Source organism: Erpetoichthys calabaricus, chromosome 9 (genome assembly GCF_900747795.2).
Source record: "Erpetoichthys calabaricus chromosome 9, fErpCal1.3, whole genome shotgun sequence".
NCBI lineage: Eukaryota > Metazoa > Chordata > Cladistia > Polypteriformes > Polypteridae > Erpetoichthys > Erpetoichthys calabaricus.
Window position 1 is genome coordinate 79228198 of NC_041402.2, and position 26573 is coordinate 79254770.

The 26573-nt window shown below is 36.3% G+C and overlaps 1 protein-coding gene across 2 annotated transcripts in view; it reads left to right on the top strand.

Moving 5' to 3' along the window:
* Positions 1 to 26573, top strand: part of LOC114657851 (polyamine-modulated factor 1-binding protein 1) — a 417512-nt gene that overhangs the window by 260528 nt on the left and 130411 nt on the right. For both annotated transcript variants that reach the window (XM_028809793.2, XM_051932060.1), the window contains exons 12-14: positions 1057 to 1140; positions 4938 to 5126; positions 18099 to 18173. In XM_028809793.2, coding sequence (XP_028665626.1) covers positions 1057 to 1140; positions 4938 to 5126; positions 18099 to 18173 — 348 coding nt within the window. The remainder of the gene's footprint in view (positions 1 to 1056; positions 1141 to 4937; positions 5127 to 18098; positions 18174 to 26573) is intronic.

Consider the following 26573-nt stretch of genomic DNA (forward strand, 5'->3'; position numbering starts at 1 on the left):
ACAAATTGTCAAGACCTGACCACAAAATGACAAGCAAAGTCAGACAATAGGCAGAACGTCCTAAAACTAAATCTACCTATCACCTATCCCTAAACAAGAAAAGTAAAAGGTAGGGATCAAGACAGTAATTTTTCTGTGCTGGGCACAGAAAAGACATTATATCATAGAAATGGTAAACAAGATGGCTGCACCCATGGCAAAAACCACACAAAATAGGGTCATCTCTGAACAAAACAGAAAACCAAAATGGCAACTTGGAGACGTCATTGCCACTATGATAAAAATAGTTAACATTAGGCAAATAAAGGCAACACAGGTCAAAACAGTACAAATATTTCTTAAATTAAATAAATACAGATTTGTTTCAAAATAATGCTGCAAAATTATAACATCTGTGTTCTAAATAGCAGTGGGCTACATGCTTGTCTTATTCTGAGCCACCTTTACCACCCTCTGTAGTGCTTTGTGGTGTCTAGCTGATCAAACGCTTTACCAGAATACCAGTAGACGTTGGTGAGCACAGATGGAGATATCCTGCCTTTCCATCACAGGTATCTGAGGCAGTAAAGGCAGTTAAGACCTCTCGACTATACTGAGTTGTGTTGTGTAACAGTAGATCATCGTAATTTTAGTAGTGACGCTCAATAACTAATGGCTAAACATCCCTTATTTAGTAAAAGACTTGCACACCTAGAAAGTCAAAATTCCCAGTATGGAATTAGTACCCTTGTCAGAGTTGGACTTTTATAAGCAGCAGAGGGGGCAGGAAAACAAGTGATTAGTTCTTGACATCATATTCAACCTTCTTGCACCTCTCTTGTATTTTCTAGGTTCTGGGTAATTTCTCACTGGTAGTGCCAATAGTTCATCACCAAATGCTTTATACACTTCCATTGTGGCTTTGTCTTTGCTTGTGGGGGTGAGGGGGTTGGGTCAGCCTAGAAGTGACAGGGCAAACAGGGAAACCACTAAGTGAAGAAACTGGAATATATTGAGATTTGTAATAATTTTGCTCTTGGTGGTCATATGCAGAATTTTCATATTTAATTTTTATAGTTGACTGAAGTAAGAAGCCACTTAGCTCGTGCAGAAGGAGAAAATGAGGCCCTCAGATCATGCAAGTTGGAGCAAGCAAATGAGGTATGTAGTCCAGCCATACCTCCACAAAATATTTAGTTTAAGTAATATACATACTTTTATAATATTCTTGCTGAAGTCACAATTTGAATATCCTTCCTTTTATTTAATAAAAATGTAATAAGACCGTTTATTTAGTCTAGGGAAATATATCTATTAAACTAATGTTGTATTTTGGAATAATCTATTTTATTCCATATTTTTGAAAAAGTGTTGAGTGTAAAATCCTAAAATGTATTTATGTATTTATGTATTTATCTGTTTTGTTTTCTTTTCTTTTTTATAACAGTGAGCAACCCTTTTCCTCTCACCTTAGTTTGTTGGTAAACCAGAATTTTTTAATGTTGTTTAAAAATAGAGAAGCGAAAGACATTCATAATATATCAGTAAAACCAATAACATATTATCGTCATCCATCCATTATCCATGGGGGTCTGCTGGAGCCAATCCCAGCCAACACAGGGCGCAAGGCAGGAAACAAACCCCGGGCAGGGCGCCAGCCCACCACAGCTTACTATCTTGATTATTATATTTTTATTATTATTTTTAAGAAAGTTTAAATTTGAACCAGAAATGTATCACCTACTGTGCAAGGATATTTTTGCATCACTATCCTCTTTAATAAAATCCCTATGTGCGTCCAGGTGTCCGTGTGTGTGTGTCTTCTGGTGAAGTGCGCATGCGCGGGGCACAGTGTGACGCGCAATATTACTGTCAGAGAAAGTTACAGACGTTTTACGGAAATACAAACCAGTATTACTGCGGGAGGAAATTAAAGCTACACAATACAGTGACTCATATTACAGCCACATACAAGCCAGTATTACAGTCAGAGGAGATTAAAGGCATATTACCGATGCGCACGCCTGTATTACCACCAGAGAAAATTAAAGGTATATTACGGACGTACAAGACAGTATTACTGTCACAGAAAATTAAAGACACACAATACACGGCAGCAGCCCACGAAGAACGGTCAGCTCAGCAAGTAAACATCAACAAAAGAAAGGCTGAAAGAAAGAAAAATACGACCAACAAAAAGAATGAGGTCAAATTCCCTTAATATTTAATATACAGTAGACTGTTCCTACTAATGTTTATGCACTACTGTTCTAGCGCCCGTTATTGTAACGGGCTAAATGACTAGTTCTTCTATATGATAATAACACCTGGGTTTACTTCTGTTGCTAGTATACCTCACTCAAACCTTCCTCTGAAAGATTTCCTGTATTAAATATTCTCCATGTCAGGTGAGACATTTGCCACAACAGTTCCATCATCCTCACCGAATTACAGATCCTCCAGAACCCACTTAAACATGTTAGCCCATGCAACACAATACACACATCCTATCTTCTCAAACAATTCCACCACTGAGGTGAGTTCAAAGATGCCTTCAATGTTTACCTTACAAAAGTCCAAACCAGAATTACTACCTGAAAGCCACACAGAGCTACATTATTCATCAAGAAGCACTTTATTTTGAGACCAAACACCTCTCAAATGCGGCAGACAGAAAAAGAGGTAGAAGAACCCAGATTTATAGATGTTACTCACTAGTAGAGCCTCTTGCCCTCACTGTCCCAATGTCAAAGAAATGGGCGCTGAATTCCTTATTTATCTAAGATCACATGCTTGCCAAACACTTGAAGTTGTCTGTTCAAGCTGCTCTTTCTGTGCTTTGTTATGTCATTACTAACTTTCGCTATTTTATTAGTGATCTGCTAGCACAAAATAACATTGTTTGTTCAAAATGTGACACCAATGTAGGAAATGCTTTAAGGCAGAAGTAATAATCTCTGTTGCTTCAATGTACAAAGAATATGTATTTCTACCTTCTTTAACATACACATTGTTTTAAAATGATGGAAGCCATTAGGTATCTGAAGACAGCTGTATAGGCAGCATGTTTGCATCCTTTGAATAGCTACTCTTCAATGTAGTCAGAAAGTCTGTCGAAAGAAACCTTCCCAACTTCTTAAAACATTCAATAATATGTAGGCTTGAATCTGTACTAGCAAGTCATGATGCAATTATTGGTTATATTTCTAGATTCTTTCAACCTATGTTAATATGGCAATTTATAGAGTAACAATGGCAAAAGGACTTTTAAATTAGATTCTCAGAAAAGGAATGACATTCAACCATTCACATGATGCCTTCTTCTTGAATCTCAGCTACCATATGTTTTGGAAAAGACCCATGGTGAAAAATACAGTATTTGTCAAATACAATTACACCTAATCTTTTAACAAAATTAGTTGAAATTGCACAAGATGAAATATGATTATGCAATGTAAAACTATTGCACAATCCTACATCATATAGATTCATCGACTTATCTATGTCTGCCGTAGCAATCCTAACCCACCTTCCCTAACTCAATGGGAAATCGATATGTCATGTTATCTAAAAGAAAAAAAAAATAAAAGAATTTTCTTTCTGAGGAGTGATCTAGAACCTTCTACAGAATTTGCCATTCATTTGTTATGCTGTTTTAAAATAAGCTTGTTGGGCATCTGCTTAACCATGTCCTTTCATTGATGTAATCCCTCCTCCATCGCGGGCGTTGCGTTCCAGAGCCACCCGCGAAATAAGAAAATCCGCGAAGTAGAAACCATATGTTTATATGGTTATTTTTATATTGTCATGCTTGGGTCACAGATTTGCGCAGAAACACAGGAGGTTGTAGAGAGACAGGAGCGTTATTCAAACACTGCAAATAAACATTTGTCTCTTTTTCAAAAGTTTAAACTGTGCTCCATGACAAGACAGAGATGACAGTTCAGTCTCACAATTAAAAGAATGCAAACATATCTTCCTCTTCAAAGGAGCAAACAAATCAATAGTGCTGTTTGCTTTTAAGTATGCGAAGCACCGCGGCACAAAGCTGTTGAAGGCGGCAGCTCACACCCCCTCTGTCAGGAGCAGAGAGAGAGATAGAGAGAGAGACAGATAAAAAAATCAATACTTGCCCTTCGTGCTTTTAAGTATGCGAAGCACCGTTCAGCATGTCGTTTCAGGAAGCAGCTGCAGCTGCACAAAAGATAGCAACGTGAAGATAATCTTTCAGCATTTTTAGACGAGCGTCCGTATCGTCTAGGTGTGCGAACAGCCCCCCTGCTCACACCCCCCTACGTCAGCGCAAGAGAGAGAGAGAGAAAGTAAGTTGGATAGCTTCTCAGCCATCTGCCAATAGCGTCCCTTGTATGAAATCAACTGGGCAAACCAACTGAGGAAGCATGTACCAGAAATTAAAAGACCCATTGTCCGCAGAAACCCGCGAAGCAGCGAAAAATCCGCGATATATATTTAAATATGCCTACATATAAAATCCGCGATGGAGTGAAGCCGCGAAAGGCGAAGCGCGATATAGCGAGGGATTACTGTACACCCAAACTATTTTATAATGGGTTCTGTGAATTAGTTACACAAGCACATGTATCACTGGAAGTGTTGCTAAAGCATATAACAAAATAAAAACAAAAAAACAGAGAAATAATGGGCCTAACTAAAAAAACATGAGACACTTGGTGACTAAACAATGACATAAGAGCCCATTTTTGTTTAGACAGGATACATGTATTGACACATAGTTGGGTAAGCTGGAGGGAATGTGGCATGAAACCACACAGCTCAACGTTATGTTGGATGTGTAAAAACTACAGCAACTGTCATAACAATGTAAGGTTATACTTTGAAGACTGAAGTAGAGTATATTATATTTTTGAACATTACATAAGAAGAATTTACACTAAATATTGAATGTACAGTAACTGTGTGTTATTGTCTCTTTAAAGATTGAACGACTGGTGGCAAAAGTTACATCTCTACAAGATGTCAGTGAGAAGAGCCAAGTACTGACAAAGGAAGCAGAAGAAAGATGTTGTGAATTGGAAAAGCAGCTGTTAGAAACCACTGGCAAGCTCAAACAATGCCTGGAGACTAAGCAATCCCTGCAGGACAGAGTGCAGCACGCTAGCCATAGGGTATGTACATTTTATTTGTTATCTGACTGATGATCATTGTTACGCAAAGATACATTGGTAAGCAAGTTCATTTCCCACCTTTCATAAAGCCAAACCTGTTACCTTTAGCCTTATTTGTAAACTACGTTTTGTAGATATAATCAATAAATATAAATATGGTGCCTCAGATTTAATAGGGCAAAAGATTCATACTCCTGTGTTACCAGAGTACATACACAATATTTTTTTTGCATGTGCTTTTCAGCTTCTCGAAATTCAAGATAATTTCATCAATAAATAGGAAATACACTCTTTTACCCAGGGTGCTGCTTTTTACTGTGTACTGCTAAAATGATATACGTGGCTGTCATTAAAGTTTTGTTTCATAGAATGTCATACATTGACATTCAATACAGCAAATTGTGCTTTTACAAATTTTGACCATGGTCTACTGTGTGTCACGTTCAATTGCTTGGATGATGTTTAAGGAAGGCCATCGTTAGGATTTATGGTGAGGTGACAAATCGTTGTGCTCTGTAGCTGGCAGATTTCCACACACAACTATCAAGACCGAGTTACCTTTTCTCAACCTGATTGTGAATTCTGAGTTCTGAGCCAGGACATGCAAAGGTCATTGTGTATCTACCTGTGCTATTTATTTATTTATTTCATGAGCCTCTATAAAAAGCCTTCCCCCTTTGGAGAAATAAAGTTCTGTCTGTCTGTCTGAAAGTGCATTCTTTTTCTTTAAGCACAACCATTACTTTTGAAGTGTTGGGACTGAAAAAATCAAAACAATAAAAGAATACTTCTGCTAATGATTGCTGCTTATCTTAAATAGCTCTGTGTTCATTATAACTTTTGCATTTTTAAACAGATTTTAAAATAATAATTTGTATGATTGCACACACAAAAAGCAGCTTATCATAGAAATATTTTTATTACAAAGATTTTGATTCTTTGTTGTAGTTGGGTATAAATACAAAATGCTTGTAACAACACAGTTCATGGTAGAAAGACAAAGCAGACATAAATTACTAAAGAAAGCATTGAATAAACAATAAAAAGCATTGAATATATATATCAGTATTTACCTGTATTAAATACAAAGTAATAAATACATATTAAAAATGAGTATATAAGTTTCAGATATAAACATTCAACTTGTACGAAATAAAACAAAATATTTAGAAAATTCAAGTAACTGACTTATGGATAGTGAGCAACATTTAATAATTAAAAGTAATACACATGCTTCCACACTTGACTATTGTTTACAGGTTAAGTGTAGGACTGTATGGGAGTTAACAGCTTAATGGCTCAGACCTTAAAACAGTTTTGGAGTCTGCTGGTATGACATTGCATATATAATATATTGAATAACATGTTATGTTTTGTTATGTTATAATCAGTGGTGGAAAGAGTACTGAAAATTTGTACTTAAGTACAGATACTGTTACATTGCTGAAGTAATACTCAATTACAAGTAAAAGTACTAGTGTTAAAAAAGTACTTAAGTAAAAGTACAAAGTACTCTTCTCAAAAACTACTCAGACTACTAGTTCCTTTTTATCCATTTAATGAATTATCAATAACCACTGAGTCAAATCAGAGAACCATGTAGAAAACAGCTACTTCAAACAATTCTACATTACTGATGAAGCATATGAATGGATCAAATTCAGGAAATTTGTGTTCTAAACAAATAAACATTAAACAGGGATTTTGCCTGTAGTATGAACTTTTACCAGAGCACTGCAAACTAACAGCGGGGCAAAGGCCTTAAAGCCTTGGACATAACAAACATGTCTTGGACAGTTCACTTTCTGAACCTTTTGTTAAGTTTCAGAAAAAGTTGATTTTCAAAGTCTGCTTCATCCTCATCTACCTCAACATCATTCTGTACCCCAAACAGATGGAAAGCTTTGATAAACTTGGATCCACCATCAGTTGTTGTCCTTACAACTTTGTCTCTAATCTTATATTGGCAATGGGCATCATCAAGAGCACTAGCAATCCTGTCAAATGTGAGAGGCCCTCTCAATCTTTTGCACGCTAGTGCTGCAGGTCTTCTTTCCAAGGACTCTTTCTCTACCCAGTGGCAAGTGACACCAAGGTAACTTTTCTGATGAGCTGACCAACAGTCAGTGGTGGTTGCAACAAATTTGGCTTTACCCAATTCTACAATTATAGTTGTCTTCATGTCATTAGCAGTGTCACAGACTGTGGTACAAACGGTGGACCTAGAAATGACCTTGACTTGAAGTTGCAATGTGGTAATTAATTATTTGAAAGCTGGCTGTTCAACCATTGCAAATGGCTATAGACTTTCACATATGAAATTGATGATATGCTTGTCAACAGTTGCATGAGGGTCACATTTGCTTGCAGTTGCCAACATCACATCTAGTAACTTGGCTTGCTTACTTGCTGAGAGCTTGTTTGGTGTGGCTGTGGTCTTCTCTTGACGACTAGCTGATGTCACAACAATGTCATGGTACTGATCAATCTATGGATGTTTTCTCTGGAAAGATCACAGAAGTATTATACAAAGCAAAATATAAATTATATCATCCAAATTATATATCAGTCAGACTCTAAACATCACTTCCTCACATCACTACTTTTAACACCAAAGAAAAAGCATAAAAAAAAAAATCATTCACCTAGAGTAATTATTTAAGCTAATCTTTGATTGTTTAGAATGATGTGTGGTAAATTTGTTTAATCATTAGTAATCAAACATACACCCATTTTTATGTTTTATGGAAGGGGGAAAATTTAATTTCTCCAGTCAAACCCATTTATGCAATTCCAATACTGTGTATTGGGCCCCGTGTGCATAAATGTTCAAAAATAACAGGCAAATTTTGCATAAATACTGTATGAAAAAAATGTGTGGGTTTGTTTTTTTGCCCCAAATTGTGTGGGATTAGTATTATGTGGGCATGTCTTTAAAGGGGAGACTTGGGTAGCACCACAAACCATTTTCATTCTGATAACTTAATGCCCAAGTTTAAGGGACCCACATTTGACCACCTTTATTTCCCCATCACTTTAGCTCTAATTATCATGGGTGCATAGTTGATATCTACTGACACCTTTATTCTTATGGTTTTATGTGATACAAGGATCTTTTCTTTAGCTTTGAAACTGAGCCTGCTACAGCCTCTTTATGTGGCTGACGGTGTTGCCGCCCCAGCAGCTCTATGTGGGTTAAGTGACTGATGTTACTGATATAACCTAAGGTAATGAAAGTGGTTCCCCTAATATTTTGTGATAGTATTTCTTGATGCAAATTATGCATGTGTGCGAGTGTAAACACAGGTTAGCTACCTCAGTGATACTTGAATCGCAGGCTAACGGATGATGTTTGCTGGCTTCAAGTAGACCTAGCCAAGCTAGTTACTTTAGACATATTAAAAAATGAAAACAATATCACAAAATATCACTGTAAGTTTTCTTACCATCATGTGTTTTTTGAGATTAGAGGCTGAAGTCTTGTATGGTGAAATCACTGAAGATAGCAAACAAAGTTTGCACTGCATTAGCATGCTGTGTTCTTTCCTCCCTCTGTACATGAACAACTGCTCCAGGTGCAGTCAGGGGCACTCATCCTCCAGTATTACTTGGTCATTTTCACTGTTTTGAATGTTGCTGTCCTCCATGAAGTTTGTTTCTCCAAACCTTCAGTCCTTATATTACTCCGAGCTCCTTTACTGTGCAATTATGATCAAAACCTGCTGCAGCGGGGCCGGTTGTTTTTTTCCAACCCAAATATCAGGGTTCATTGGAATGTTTGCCATCGGATACCTTTATTGGCTACCGAAATGTCAGTCAAAAGTTTGAATATTAATTCAAATTGTAAGCATACTCAAGAATGACTTGTGATTTTAAAAGTAGTGAAGTAGATTCCTTACTTTAATTTATACTTAAGTACAAGTAAAAATATACTCATAAAAGTACAAGTACCCAAAAAAACTACTTAATTACAGTAACGTGAGTAGTTGTAATTCATTACTTCCACCCTTGGTTATAATATGTTGAATGAAAGAACAGCAAGCATTTTTGTTAGTGGGGATTGTGCTGACTGAAACAATGGAGAAGGTTTTCTCCATCTCTCTCTAGTTATAAATACCCTCTAAAGGGTCATTTAAATTCATGATTATCCACACAGAGCTAAAAATCAGCAAATGGACATGTTGAGATAAAGAAATCCATCTTTGAGGTGTGTGCTTGCAGCCTATTTCAGGCATCATTAGAAGTCTTTTCTACTACTGATTGTGCTTATTTTGATCCATACTGTGTGACCCCTTAATTCTCTGATAACACAAATTTCTCAAAATCTGGTCACCCTGTGAGTAATTCACCATACCTATCCTCTGAATTGAATGTCTGCAACTTATACACCCCAGTTAGACTTGTACATCCTAATAAGACAGGAGACTCCAAAGAATACATTAGGACACCATAGGTTTATGGTAAGCTTTCTAAATGATCCAGCCTCCTGAAAGGCTTCTGGGAAATATTCTCATTTACTAATTTGGGGGGCTCCATCCCTGCCTTGCCAAGCATATCTACCAGCACTTTTGGTGAAGATTGATAGTAGTGCATTTTGGCATTTTTTTTCTTTGCATGCCCATCTAAAGCATAAGTTTGCTTTCCTAACAGGCACTAGTCACAAGATTATCTGCTTTTTGTAATTTAGCTAGTAGCTCTAACATAACTCAAAAATTCAATATCATAATTTTTTGTATTATTTTCACTCACACTAATGTATTCCTTGAAAACAGATGCCTGGATAAGGACCTACAATATAGATACAGTATATACCATTTTTCTTCAGGTTCTCTGAATGATCACAGTGTAATGCAAACAGAAATTTCTTAATTTCTATTAATAAGTAAAGACAGTCATGACCTTCGACATAATTTTCAAAGGAATGACTTAATTTCAAGAGTCATTTATACATTTTTGTAAGAGATATGTGCAGCCTCTAAAAGTTCACCTGAGAAATACTTTTTTTCTATGCATTAGTGTTACTATAAACATGCCCAGTACAGTATGTACTGTATCTAGTAATATTTACTTTCTCCCAATCTTTTTCAGCTTAAATATTGTGAATTTGATGAAAAAAGCACAATGAGAGTTATACTTTATTGCTTTTCTTGAAAATTGTTAGAGTATGTAATAAGACTATGTTTTATGGAGTAGTGTGATTATCCCTTCTCCATAAATATTAAATGGAGAATTTTAGAGATATTTTTCTTCCTTTAGAATAAGCATATACTGTACATACAGTATATATGTGTGGGTGTGTGTGTGTGCGCGTGTCTGGCACTGCATTAGCTAATTTAATGATTGAAGGCCTAACAAGAATAAATCCAGTATAGAATATATGCAGAATATGTCAGTCAATTCAGTGCACATGTTTGGTGGAAACTTGTTTTAAACTTTTGAGCTGGTGATGTGGTCTCCAGATATATTATCAAATCATTTGAAACAATAAAAATTTAATAAAACTCTAGTTTTCACATGATCAGTTTAAATCAACGTTAGACATTATATATTCTAATTCAGTTTGTGCAAAGCATGGCCTAATTTAGCCTAATTTTTTTTAAGATACTTTCAGTCTCTTTCATTTCTTGCTCATATGTGTTATATACATTTTTACCTAAAACTTACTGGAAATAAGTTTTTACTTACAAGCCTCGGAATTATCTTAAATTTGCACTCTTTGCCATTTGGAGGTTATATCTAGTGATAATTACCATTTTAACATTAGAATTACCAAAGCCTACGAAAAAACTCGTAGATCCGTCCCACCTTAAATTGCTTTGCACCTCTCCATCAGCGTCTTTTGTCCTGTAAATGTGTCGATAAGCAGCAAGCAGCCAGCTATCACATCCCCCCACCCGCCACACAGTTTTCTCAGCTCAAGTCAACTCTAAGCTCAGTTGCTTAGAATTGTATAGAGTGAGAAGTCAAGCAAAATTACACCTTTTATAAATACTGTATCGTTATTTGGAACACATGCATTTCATGTTTATGTGAACACATCACTAAAACAGAAACGTTTTTCATGTTTTAGTAATAATTGACAAAATGTGGACATGAAGTGTATAATGTGTGAAGCCTGAAGTCCAAATATCAAATAAACACATTCACAAAAGGTACAAATATAACAGAACAAGTACGCTTCTATTCAAGACTATAACTGCAGAAAAAGAATCCGCGTTAGGGTGCGACAGTGTTGTTCTATCAGACGGTTGTGGCGAGCGCCCTCTTCTACGCGGTGGTGTGCTAGGGAGGCAGCATTAAGAAGAAAGACGCCTCACGCCTGGACAAACTGGTGAGGAAGGCAGGCTCCATTGTTGGCATGGAGCTGGACAGTTTGACATCCGTGGTAGAGCGACGGGCGCTAAGAAGGCTCCTATCAATTATGGAAAATCCACTACATCCACTAAACAGTGTCATCTCCAGACAGAAGAGCAGCTTCAGCAACAGACTGCTGTCACTGTCCTGCTCCACTGACAGACTGAGGACATCGTTCCTCCCCCAAACTATGTGACTCTTCAGTTCCACCCGGGGGTGTAAACATTAACATAACATAATACAAAGTTATTGTCTGTTTTTACCTGCATTATTATCAATCTTTAATTTAATATTGTTTTTTGTATCAGTAAGGTGCTGCTGGAGTATGTGAATTTCCCCTTGGGATTAATAAAGTATCTATCTATCTATCTATCTATCTATCTATCTATCTATCTATCTATCTATCTATCTATCTATCTATCTATCTATCTATCTATCTATCTATCTATCTATCTATCTATCTATCTATCTATCTATCTATCTATCTATCTATCTATCTCTTCGGTTGCGCAACAGTATCAGCTGTCGAGTCCGTTTTGAGAAGTGAGCTGCTCTTATTCTTACTATCTTAGAATAAAAACATGTATTTGATTTCGGTCTGTAACAGCCGGTGTAAATTTATGATACTTGTAAAGGTTAGCTTTGTTTTTTTTTTTTTTTATTCAGTTTTATTCTCTTAGTCACATTCACGATACCACAAACCATCTGACACTGCTGTTTTCACATAAAGACACGCAATAACAGAGGTGGAAGCTGCTGTCACTGTACTTTGTATATAAGAGCCAGATCGAATGTTATTTACTTATTTACCTTTATTTATTTACTTACTTCCTACAGCGTAAAGTCACAAGTAGACTGCAGAGCTTCCCGTGTACATATACAAAGTACAGCGATGGCAAAAGTGCGACGTGCATTCTTGCTCCGATGTCGAACCGTCATCATGATCTGAGTTCATCTCTGTTATAGCGCGTCTTTATGTGAAAACAGCAGTGTCAGATGGGGGGGGGTTGGGATCATGAACGTGACTAAAAGAATAAAACTGAATAAAAAAACCAAAGTTAACCTTTACAAGTATCATAAATTTACACCGGCTGTTACCGACTGAAATCAAATGTATGTTTTTATTCTAAGATAGAAAGAATAAGAGCAGCTCACTTCTCAAAATGGACTCGACCGGGGTCGATCCCGTGAAGTTTTGATTACAGCAACAGCTGTATTCAGTTATAGTCTTGAATAGAAGCACACTTGTTCTGTTATATTTGTACCTTTTGTGAAAGTGTTTATTTGATATTTGGACTTCAGGCTTCACACATTATACACTTCATGTCTACATTTTGTCAGTTATTATTAAAACAAGAAAAATGTTTCTGTTTTAAAGATGTGTTTACATAAACATGAAATGCATGTGTTCCAAATGATGATATAGTATTTATAAAAGGTGTAATTTTGCTTGACTTCTTACTCTATACAACTCTAAGCAACTGACACACAGGTAAACAGACTTGAGCTGAGAAAACTGTGCGGCGGGTGGGGGGATGTGATAGTAGGTTGCTTGCTGCTTATTGACACATTTACAGGACAAAAGACACTGATGGAGAGGTGCAAAGCGATTTAAGGTGGGATGGGTCTACAAGTTTTTTCGTAGGTTCTGGTAATTCTAGTGTTAATTAACACTCTATTCAATGACGCTATACTACACCACATTCCATGTTGCTTAGAGGAATAATCTATCCAAAAATTACATTTTTTTATATGTTACTTACCACATGTAGATTGCAGTAATGGCTAAGAATAATGTTTAATCTCTTGTTTTCATGCAGAATGGAGAAGAAAAAAAAGTTTATGAAATAATAGAATCCAATGACTAATACTGTACAACAGCAAACAATGTGAAACAAAATCTCACATTGCTGGTGTTGCATAATGCACATGTCAGGTTGTTAAACTTTCAAAACATGTGCATTTTTGCCAAAAATTTTTAAATGGATACTTCAGAAAAATAGGTGCATATCACAATCAGGAAATGCATTACCCTGATACTGTGTGTTACACTTTTTAAAATAGAAATGCTTTCTATTTTTACTTTAAAACAAATAATGTTTCAATTGTAATAAAATAAAAGTCAACAAGAATGTTGGAAAATACTGCACGGATGGCTGAAAATGGGTTATGATTTAGATGAAAAGTGTCAATAAATGTAAAAATTTATCGTACTGAAGTGCCAAAAGTCTAGTCTTGTGAATCTCAAAAATCAATGCTTTCCACTCATTTACTCCCATTGAATTTAGGCGTTAGCTAATTAATTGAATGAAAGTGACCAGCAACAATAACTTCAGTAAGATTTATTTAGTATCGGTTCATTTATTGCATTTAAATCTTCATAATATTTAACCAGTTTATTCAAAAGAACATTGCTACATACAAGAAGAGTTTAATCGTTAAAACTAAGACATACTTTATTAAAGTGGCCTCTTCTATCTGTTTCTGCTGTGTTGATGATTCATTTTATTTTGAGATGATTCAATGTGCATGATTTCACACCTTTTACAATCAAAAGTATTGCAGCTTTAACATAAACGTAATGTGTAAACTGCCAGCACTGGTTGAAACCACAGTCAATAGTGGTCAAACCTATGACAGTTTTAGGTAGTTTTTCTAGTATCAAATTTCAAGTCTTGTTGTTTTGCCTTCTTTGTTTAGCTTATGTCTTTTAGTTTTCTGACCACTGAGTTTTCTTGGGTTTTTTTCCCTCCACATTCCAAAGAAACAGTGTTGGGTTAATTGACAGCTTTTAACTGTTCTGGTGTGAATGTGCTGGAATTAACTGTTATACCATTCAATGTTGTGCTCAGTACTCCTGGACTAAGCTTGAAATACCTGTAACTCTCTAATACTGGATGTATAGAAATAATGTATGGATGGATTTTGTTCAAATATATTTTATAAGAAGCTATGTTCTGGTCTTGTATCCCTAAATTCTGTAGGATCAGCTTTGCGTTGTACTGGTGCCACTGTCCATTGCACTTTCAGGGTATCACACCTAACAGGATCTACCACCCTCTAGCATTCCTGCCTTTCTACATAAGCATGTTTTGTTGCTCTCTTCTTTTCTAGGTTTGTGTGTGTGTGTGTTTGTCGGCTCCCTTTTCTGAAGGTCAATTGTTACACTTTTCCCCAGAATTGCACCATGTTTGGTGCTAGGAATCTTTTTGCCAGTTAGGTGCCCCATTAAATTAAATTAATTAAATATCATTCATCGAGAGATATTGTTTAGCTTTGCTCGTAGGCATTATGCTTAAAAATGGTAAGAACTCTTTTGTATATGTTTCCTGAGCCTTAATGATTAATGGTTTTAAATCATACTGTAGTTCACATCCTTATTCTTTGTATTTGGCTCACAATGAAAAAATATTATATCCATATTCAGCATCCTGGGTAGCTCCAATTAGGAAAATACAGAAAATCTTGAATGAAGATTAAAAATATTATCTAAACAGTTCGGTTTAGCTTGTGAAAGCATTTGCAATGCTCAAGAGGTCAATACAAATATTTTTAGATGAAGGAAAAAGCAGTTTACAGTACTGATATAAATCCGGTTGAGCATTGCATATTTGTCACAAAGAACAGCTTAAAGACACACAGATGGTATTGTACAAGTATAAGAAATTTAAAATTACTTCTTTCTCAGAGAGCCTGTCCTAGAAATCTGAAATGAATATGTCAAATAAATTTTATGCTTCCTGCTAAAGTTATAGAAATGTACGCCAGCCTGACTACAAACCTGTGATTGCAATATTGTATTTATTAAATTTAATTAACTTGGTAGTTTTCGTGTTTTATAGATTAAGCTAAACTCTAATATGCAGAAATAAACATTGTGCCTCAAAGTCTTTAAAATAAAATGAAGGAATAATTGGAAAATAAAATTAGGCTCCCAGTCGTGGTTAGCTGCAGGAATCAAACAAAGGGATCCATCAGAACTTTTGTAGTAACAGTTATGCACAAAGGATTGTGATTTTCATCATTCAGTGTTGATTTTTCTATTCTTTTCTGCTTTTCTAAAGATACCCTGACCCCACAATTCCTGTTTTGGTGAGGACTAGAGGATGGTTGATTTGCACAGTTTTAGATACAACATCACCTGACATTGCCATTCACCTTTCCTGTGCTTCTGTTTGCTTCTTCCCAGTCTGTTTAGTCTTTTCTGGTGCTCAAGCTGGCTCGCTCTAAAAGAAGTGATCTCATGAAGAAATTAGGAACATTTTGGGGATAATTATGAATTCAGTCCATACAGCATATTCAGCATGATCATTCCATTTTCTGAATTCTGCTCTTTTCAGTGCAGAGCTGTATGGAATTGGGGTCAGCCTGGCAACATTGGGCACAAGACAAATCAGTCCAGGATAGGGCATCTGCGTATCACAGGGGAAATACCCACTCTTACACTCAACTTAGGTTCAAAGGTTTCTGATGAGATTGTGCCAGTTGCATGCAGAAGTAGTCTTCTGCTGTGTCTGCCTAGATTGTATGAAATACAAAAATGTTGAGGAACCCAATTCAAATTTCCTTTTCAATGATGCATCTGATGTTAACGGTATTGAAGAATTTTCTGAAGCATTATGTTATGTTTGTTAATAACTTATTAATGAAAGTTATAATAAAGTGTTTCCTACATTAAATGACATGATTATCTATTTTAGTTTGACGTGATTAATCAAAGTTCTAGAGTTTCACGTGAACTCAATTAATATGGAGTTCTTTAAGCCTGTGGTTCTTTAAAATAGCATGGCTACATGTCTGATCCTGGTGACCATGCATGATATACAATTTCTTCACTGAAACCTCACAACTCCATGGGCTTAGCTTCAGTTTGTTATTTGGTTACTGGCTGTGTGGAATGTGCGTGGGGTTTATCCAGGTACTCTGATTTCTTTGACTCACTATTGATAATATGAGTCTCAAAAACTGTATGTGCACAGAAATGGACTGTAATCAACCCAGGATTCATTTTAACCTTGTGCCTGTCCTGCTGGAATAGGTTATCACTCCAAAGACCCCTAGAGTATGGATGAAAGGATTGTTATTTAATGTTTTTAAGTAAAGTAGATCCAGCAACATTCTTTTGGCTTAAGGGTGAATCACATACCTGAGGGCATCAGTGAAAATTAAGGGGAAGTGCATTTAAGACTGAAGCCAGCAAGCACTTCTTTACACAAAGACTAGTACCAAGACATGTAGTTGAAGCCAAAACCTTGACAACCTTTGAGAAGAATCTGGATGAGATATATGGGTCACCTTAGCTATTAACTAAACAAACAGACTTCATGGACTGAATGGTCTCCTGCCATTTGTCAAATGTATGTTCTTAAGTGGCACAATAGATATTATAGAGATCCACTTTCAACTCCCTGTATGATCAGTGCCTGTTTGGAGTTTACACATTCTCTGTGCATCTCAAAAACGTTTTCCCTTAGTACTCCACAGTCTGTGTATTTTAAGTCAGTTCATAGCTCTAAATTGGCTTAGTGTACGTGAGGATGGCTAGTGATAAACTGTTGATACATTAAGGGTTGGTTTTTGCCGTTGTTGCTGCTGCTTCAAAGCTTAAAACACCCAAATGTGTCTCATAGATTGCTCACTATCTTTGTAGATTGAGTGTTTTCTTCTCACAACCTGAACAATAAAAAGAATAGTTGGGTAAATTAGACATATTCAGATCCAGTATCCCCGTGACCCTGTGTTAGGATATAGCGGTTGGACAATGACTGACTGACTGACAGATCCAGTATGAGATGCATTAGTGCCCTATATGATAATAGTATCTGAAAATGAAAAGATAGGCAAGATCTCCTGAAAATGGATGAATGGGTGGATGAAAATATTATTATCCAGGCTGATATATTTTTTGTAATTTTTAGAATCTAGAAGTATGAAAAGGTAATGCCTAAATTTGATTATGATTTTACATATTAAAGCTTCATAACATTTTTGTGAGCCATAATAATTGAAACTACAGTATTTTAATATAAGGACTTTTTGGCATTTGATACGTTTCCTATTGTGCTTTTTCCGCCCACCTTGCTGTTTCACCTTTGTTGACTTTCTTTCGCTCTCCCTCATGCTCCACTCTGATTTAATGACACATATGTGCTGCCACCAGTATTTAATTCAAATAATGCTGGCTCAGCCACAAATTACAACCTTCTCTAGCCCCCTCCTTCCCCACACCACCCTCTGACATGATCTGAGTACAGATTGTTTGAGAACAGATTGCATTGCTTCCAGTAATTAAGGGAAAAAAGAGTGCATTTATTTTGTTCTTATTGACATTAGCTGGGAACCTGCTTAAAGTGTCGGGCCAGCTTGTCTGTGAAGTGTCTATTCAAAGAGTTCAATAGATCCCTTTATCTTGCCATATTGCTTTTTGTAGCTAAAATCTGTTTTCAGCTCATTGTTTTGAATGTTTGATTTGTTGAATAATCTTCTTATTGAATCCTGTTTACTCCTTGCTGTAGAGCTGTTTTCTATGGAGCAAAACCATGTTTTTCATTTTATAGGCAATTTAAAGCAGCCTTGTATAGAAATGAAACTTTCTTTACTGTTTTTTGATTTTATCAGGCAGAGCAGGACCAAGCTGAGCTTCAGACCGAGCTGGACAGCCTGAAATTTAAGCACAGTGTTGTAGTGAAAGAGGTAAGACAATGTTTTGCATACTTAGCTCCACTAGCTCACTCACTTCTTATAGCAGGAGAATTTTCTTGAAACTTTATTGCACTTTTTGAAGCTATCATTTACTTGTTAGTGAAATATTTTCACTTGCAAGTCATTAAAAGTGGACACTTTGTGGTCACCCACTAACATTTCTTTTGACACCAGGTTTTGGTCAGATCTTAGAAAAATTTAAATCTTCCAATTAAATACAGTAATGGTCTGTGCCTGAGTTAATTTAACAACAATATTTGTTTCCCGCCTTACACCCAATTCTGATGGGATTGATTCCAGTAAGCAGCAACCATGAACAAAGTGTTTTCTTCTTTCCTGATATTACATTTTTTAGTATTCTTCACTTTACCATCATGAAAGGTGTTTATTTTTTTGTTTTTTTTTTGTTTTTTTTTAGCCAGAATAATGGCACAATGGGCACAGTGCGTGGGCCTTTGTACAGTTTTTGCTTTGGGTTCTTTTAGTGTACCATTTGCTGGTTTACCCTGCATGGATGTAGCTGTCATCTGAAGGTTCCGATTCCTCCTTACACTCCCAAGTCATGGGAGACATTATGTTGAGATGAATGCTAACATTCTCATTTAGAGTCATATGCATTATTCTTCAGTTGTTATTTAGTGTTTTCAATATTTTTTTTACATTTAATCATTTTTAATGTTATTTTATTGATTTCATTACAATGACTCATGGCTTGTTTTCATCATGTGCTTCACCATTTTCTGTTGAATTCCATGGTAGAAGCCATAGTGTTCATAGCAAAGGCACTTGTTGCTGGTCATGTGACATGATGTTATCATGTCCTACCTATTTAAATGGTTGTCACACAGTACTTTTGGATAATACTTAAAAAAACATTTTCTGGCCTTGTTAGGTTATAATTTTGACATTTAATTTTTTTTTTTTTTTTTGGAAACAGACCCCTAGCTTTCCCTAAAGTCTTGTGATTTCATTCCCTGATATGCTGCAGCTGTAGGAGGTAAACATTAACACCATATATGTACAAATAATATGTTTAGCTATGTTTAGACTCACTATTGGCGGATTAGGCTCCAACTCGTCATAATCTCAAACTGGATAAAGCAGATTTGAGAAAGGATCAAGTGAGAGATGAATAGAAATGTTAAAGTTCAATGAGATGTAGTGGCTATGGTCTTGAATACATAAGGCTTTAGATTCACTCCCCACTACTGCCTGTGTACCTCAAAACAAGTAACATTAAACGAACCTGATTGTGCTCGCTAGCTGAACTCGCATCATCATTTTAGAAGTGAAATTGTTCTTAATTACCTATCATTGTCTGGCGCATTTACAAACAGGTAAATGTGTGGAGCAAGTTTCATGAAGATTTGCAACTTTGAAACTGGAGCAAACATTCTTGTTACATGCCTGAATGTACCAAGTTGAAATTGATTTTTTTCCTTTAAAACAGAAAAACATTGTGCACAATATCATATTATACACAATCAAACAAGACAGGCATTGCTGTAGGGATTTTTGACTTTTGAAACCTTTCACTTGTGTAAGCTGTATTTATATTTAAATTCTCAGAGCTTTCATTTCATCTGTTTCTCGAAAGAAAGCAAACTGCAAGATGGATAAGGGGATGGATGATGTATACATTTAGACCAAAGCTAACTTGTATCCTTCCTGGCCAATGTACTGTAAATGCGCTGTCAGTTTCTCAAAAACACAAATCCACTACATCCCCAAATGTTTTTATTGTAGTGTTATACTGCATAAGTAGGCAGTTACTACTGATTTTAGCATTTCCTTTTAAGTTAAAAAAAAAATAGAATTTTTGTTGCTCCAAGGGTAAAGAAAAACTGTTTTCACCTACCATCTGAGCTATATGTTTAAGAATTCATCTGCTTTTCAGATTACACATCTTTGAGCCTAGCAGAATTTGGATTCATTTTTTAGTTCCTACAACTAGCAAGTTAAGTGCTAAAATCGCTAAGTATTAAAGTAGTAATACAATTATTCACAAAATTAATCAAAACAAATATACAATATAAACTCTAAAGTTTCACAGTCAGGGTCACAAAAGAGTTAAAAAAAAAGGGGGGGGGGGGCCAGATATCCATTCTGAGTGGAATGCCAGTTAGGCTGCACTCTCGAACATACACCAAATTCCCTCGGGCCCCACCTTCCACATACTCTTTGTTTCCTGGCCACACCCCCACCTACATTGTGTTTCTGGCCTTGCCTCCCCACTAACAGGCTTCCTATATGCAGTTTTCTCAATTATCCTTTAGTTATCTGAGCCTGTTCTGCTGTAATTTGCTGTTTTATTTATCTAATCACTTAATGCACACTCCATTCTAAGTCATCTTATTATACACTTCATAGCTCTGGTGCTTTTTCACTCTGTCCATACTTCTTTTATGGTGGAAGTACTATTTTCATTAAAAAACAACTTTTTCTATGAAAAAACATGTTTTGGTTTCCCTAAAGATGTGTTTCTGTGTGTGTTTGTGGATCAGAATTTGTAAACAAATCAAACCCAAAGGTCGTGTGACAAAAGACAATTTACCCTCAGGGGTTAACAAAGTATATCAAATCAAAATGTTTTGTTATGAAACATTTTTGAAAATTTGCACTCATTATCTGAAAAGTTCATTAGGTTTGGGATGGATCCTAAGTATTCAGCTTTAAGCTTTTGAAGTTTAAAAATTTTAAAGCCAATAGCAACAACAGCTAAACCACTTCTCAGAAGTTCTAAAAATTTGGTATTCATATTTAGGACTTTGAAAGAATGTCTTTCTTGAATTGTGAATTAAATCCATAACTTAAACTTTGAGCTTTTAAAACTCAAAATTTTCAAATGCAGTAATGGTTTACATCATGGGTATATTTTGGTTAATTCATGCTGTATACTGTACACATGTTGTAAATACAGAGAAAGTCATGTGCTAGCCACATCTATCTTGTGTGTGTTCTGATGTTTGTGACTTTTGATGTGCTCCCTACTCCTTAGAATTTGTTTTTTACCCAATCTGCTGTGGACTGTTTTGTTTTTTGACCATATATACTTATCTTGTATCTTGTGTTAGTCTTATTAATAAATGTATGTCCATTTAATAATGTTTCCAGTTGATTTTATCCTTCCTCAATCATCTAAGTCTGAGTGTGCACTATCAGCCCCCTGCACAAGAGCTGAGTTAGCCGGTTTCCAAAGGCAAGGCGAAGATGTGTTGCTGGTTGAATGGCGTATACAGTGATGTGCTACATACTGTAGTACACACACATATATAGTATACTATACACCCAGTTTCTCATGTACAGACATAATTTATAATATCACTAATTAACCAGAAATGTTTGGTTTAGTCTTTAGGGGAAAAAGGGGTATTTTAGAACAGAAACATTGGAGTTTGAGAAGAGGTGCTAGTTTTATATGTCGTTATAAATGAAACATTGAACATTGTCTAGTGTTACCAGTTTTATTAGACTAAGATACCTACATGGAAAACAGAAGAAGGTAAAGTGTCAAATTTTGTTAAATAGTGAAGCTGTCAATACTTCTTTTGCTCATGCTCTCTGTGCTGAGGTGCTTTGGGACTCTTGCGTTTACAGTATTTTATTGCTTTTCTTCATAACACCCAAAAAGTGCAACTGTAATTATTGTATTTCTTCCATTTTTTTTTAAATTGGCACAACACAATGCCACATTCATTAACACTGCTGCTTCACAGATTCAGTATCTGTGTGAAATTTACACATTCTTCTCGTGACATGCCTGTTAGATGAACTTGATGATTCCAAATTGTCCCTTTGTGGGTGTGGGTGTGGGTATGAGCATTAGTGGGTCTGGCAAGGACTGGCACCCTGTGTAGAACTGCTTCCTGCCTTGTGCTCAGAACTAGGAAGTAGGCTCTGGCCCCCCTGACTCTGATTTGGACTAAGCAGGTGTGAAAATGGTATTACTAAGAGATACTTAACCAACAGGCCAATAAATACTTGGCAAATCACCAATTACTATAATGCAATGTTGCATCATATACATTGCGTCTTACAATGTACGTATATGAACCAAATCCATCCATCCATTATTTCTAAACACCCAGTATTATAGAGTTACCGGTATTTCAAGCTTAGCCCAGGAGTACTGAGCACAACAGTTCATCCCTCCATAGTCCTAGCTTTGGGCACAAGGCAAGAAGCAGTTCTAGATAGGGTGCAGGACCTGCTCATGCTCATACCCACACCGACAAAGGACCAATTTAGAGTCATCAGTTCTTCTAGCCTGCATGTCATGAGTATGTGCGAGGACAAAGCTATGCAGACACGAGGAATACACGCAAAACTCCACACACAAAACACACCTGTGTGTGGGATTCAAACCCAGGACACTGGATAATTGAAGCAATAGTACTTCCCACTGTGCCACCCGTTTTCATTTTGGCAAAGGCAGGGTGTCATCTGCAGTGCAGGTTGGGTTATTTGATTCGGTCTATGAAGAGGAAACAACAGTATCAAACATCTTTTTACTGTAAATAAACCAATTGCTTTTTGTCAGATTATGAGATGCTGACTATGTATTATGCAGTTGTTCACTTGGTTTAATTTTGCTCAAAAATGTATTGCTGAAATTCAGTATATAAAAACGGTAAAGAATTTGCACTCTAAAAGTCTTATAAAAATATATGTTGAAACTAAAGATTCAAAACACCTAGATAATGGCTAACATTAATGTTCAGCTGAGGTTGCCTTTTATTTATTTTTTAGGTTTCTTTCTTGCAAATTTTGCATATCTCGGTTTAGGCTTTTGATTATTGACAGTTTTGGTTCTGTGCTCTGTTTCAATATTTGTGTGTACAGAACTGCGTTTGTGTGTAATTCTCAGCATCAAGGGTTTGTCCCTTTTCTCTTTAAGAATAGCGGGTTTTGGAATGCATTAAAATTAAACTCCTGCTTGCCGTTGTGAAAAGAGGCACGCGTTAAAAATAATTGGATGTGGGAGAGAACAAAGAGCTGCCTCCCCTTGCTTCCCTGTGCGTCCCGATGAGGCGTTAATACCAAGCGAGCCGCATTGTTCTGCTGTCTACAGCCATCCCCCAGCCAGACACTCAGCGCTGGATAAGTCACTTTTAATGTCTGATAATCAAGGTGAATTTTCAAAAAGCTGCCATTTTCAAATGATGGTGTATATATTATCTGGAGATGGGGGATTGGAGATGGGAGGAGTAGGAGGGGGTGGGGGGGGGGGGGGGGTTTGGGTGAAGGATCTCTTTGAGCTGTGGACTTCTGCAGGGAAAGAGAGGCACCTAATGGTCAGAAGTAGTATAGCAGTCACTTTATAGCCATAGCACATGAATAACTGAGCCTGTGCATTCTAAAAATACAGCAATTAGACACTTTTGTTTGACATTTTGAGGCTATTTATATATAAACCTGGCTGTAATATGTGAAGATATGCTTGCCTGTGACTTCCCCAGCAGAATCATGGCTGGGAGTACAGTATGTTCTGCCTAGTTTTTACGTTTGAAAATAGCAAGGCAGTGCTTTTGTAAAAATATGAAAGATTGAACATTACTGAAAATGATTTTGCGTGTTTGATCCATTTTATACATAGCTCATGGTAGAGTATACTTCCTTAGAGAAGGCTCTGATTCTGTCCAGGCTCCTTGTCAGTTTAATAATATTAGTCAGTCCCTTGTTTGTTTTGATGATAATATTATTGGTTCAAATGTAAGAGTGAATTACAGATATAAACAATACAGCCACAGTAAGCTACACTGGGCTTGTGAAATAAGGAATTGTACCTTTTTTATTGTGTAGCACAGTTCAAGCAGGATTTCTTTTTCTTCTTAGATAATATTTCAAAATATATCTGCAGAATGAAATAACAGAATATTGTGAAAATAAGTGTGATAATATCTTCCTCTAGTGGAGAGATTTAAAGAAGCAACTGCCACACCCACACGCTTCCAAAGATGCTTTGATAACTGAACATTGGTGGCTCCTTAGAAATGTTACATTTACATGGAGATATGAGAAAGAGGCACTGCAGGCCTGTAGCAAATGGAAGTTTAAAATACTGGATACTATCAAATTACACCTTTCTACATTTAAAACCACCGTTTGACATTAGAAAATCTGAGGTGCACTGAATCTTGAAAATGGGAACATACGTTTGTATTATCGTTGTCTCATAGATGTTACAAAGCACAATATAGGAATTCTGCTGCATTCACCTTTAGCAGGCATGTCCTTATTCTTTGACTTTATGAGGCGTGTATAATCTGCATAAGGTAGATGTGCACTTCAGCATGTTCTAAATTACTTAATGTTTGAAAAAATACATTTAGTTGCATCAGTTTTTGTACTTAATTATGTTACTTAAACACCTCTGACTAATCCATTTCAAAATAGATGAAGAATGGTGCAAGCATAGCAACAAAGGTAGACACAGTCTGTGAGGCATCACTCCATTTTCTTATTTCCTCATCCAGCTCCAGCTCATGGGCAATTGGTACTTACTGTGGAAGCATAGGACACATGATGGAAGCAGATCCTGAATAGAGCACTGGTTGCAGGGTACACACATGCTTACAACCACACTCACTTACACTGAGCTAATTTAGTAATGTAGTCAACAGTTTGTTTATTTGCTGCCTTGTTGCGAGGTAAATTATACTCTTAATTGTAATCTTCTAAATAAACGCTATTGACAGAAAATTAAACATAGTGATCTATCTGACTTCTCCTTGCTTCCGTTGCCCCTCATTAAGCAGGTTCTTTAGTGGTCTTTTTGAGAACCAATTTGCACATCAATCTCGGTTCCTTGTCAGTTCTTCCAGCATAAACTACGGCTTCTCACATCCTTGTTTGAGCTACCTGGATTGAGAAAATGGTTGGGTACTTGTATTAGTTAATATGATGTAACAGACCTCCCATATCCAGAGTGTATTTCATATTGAAATTCAAAATATTGCCCAAAAATGTGCAGAGAATTTAAATATGGAATACTTGAGCAGTGTATGTAGTGTGTGTGTATTTGGCATGCCCATAAATGCATTTTTCATTTTAAAGATACCCTTTATTTTTTATGTAATTATAGCAGTTGTTTTTGGACTAAAGGAGCTCTGAGATGCCTACAGTTTTCACAAAGCAGTTTTACACATTTACCATGGTGTGCTAAGGAGGATCTTTCCCTAAGAAGCATGAAAAGATGTGCACATTCATTAGTCTATTTGGCCATCTGCCTATTTGGATTTTGTGCTTAGCCTGCTCCTGTACTTTGAATGCAGCGAGGAGAAATACAACAATGTCTCTTTTACCTCCTAATCACATCCCAAGAAACTGGAATGAAGAAACTTACTCATCATAATTCCTATTCATTGTGCTTTGTACCTTTCATAGATCAGTGCCATCAGTCTCTGAAGTGTTGTCGCAGTAATAAATAGGATTAAAAGATTTCTCAGTTATGATTTCTGCTTGAAACCAGACACAGTCTACATGAATGGGTAGATATGCCGAGGAGAAGCTTTGGGCGTGTTTCAGACTGTAACTTGTAGAGCAGATCAAATGCTGAGCCACTGTACATAGGTCTGAATGTTTTATTACCTGTGAAAAAGAAAAAGAAAAAAAAATGTTGAGATTGATGTGTTTGGCGATTAAAACTTGTCAGCTAATTTCATTGTTAGAGGTCTGTCTGTGGGTGCTAAGACAATGAACTTTAAACCCTAGAGCTGCTCAGTTCAATTCTCCCTCCAATGTGTAGTATGTCCCTAACTGAGTCGCAACTACAAATAAAACTACAAAAATAAAAATTAAGTCAGCCCCCATATACTTCAGGCCAGATGCCTCATTCTAGTAATAAATATTTAAGGTTTACAGGACAGCTGAATAGTTGTCAAAGAAAAAGATTTTGTACATTAATAAAGAACTACAATTATTAAAAAAAAATCTTGTACTCACTGACACTGAAATACCTTTATGGTTTGTAGCCGAAATGATTTAATATGTTGAGTAAGAATAGCAGTTTCCAGGTAATGAGTGATATTTAAATTAACTTTAAGGAGGGGGTATTCTGAAATGGAAAAGGAGCCAACATGTTAGAAATATACTTCAGTTCATTCTTCTGTTTTTTCCAAATGTAAACATGCAGTTCAGGACCAAGATGTATCTAGATTTATATATGCATATACTGCATTCATTAGAAACTAAAGAAAATAGTTTATCGAAGTTCAAAACAGGAACCTATACACTGTCTCTCATATACTCTATACTGTCTATAGTATACACTCACTTAACCTGGATAAGTGTGAGTATATGTTTGAATGTGAGGTGAAACTCCATCTGTAGTTGGTTTTACGCTGGTTTATGTGTAACGACCTACCTCCCTTGCAGGTTATATGAATGGAT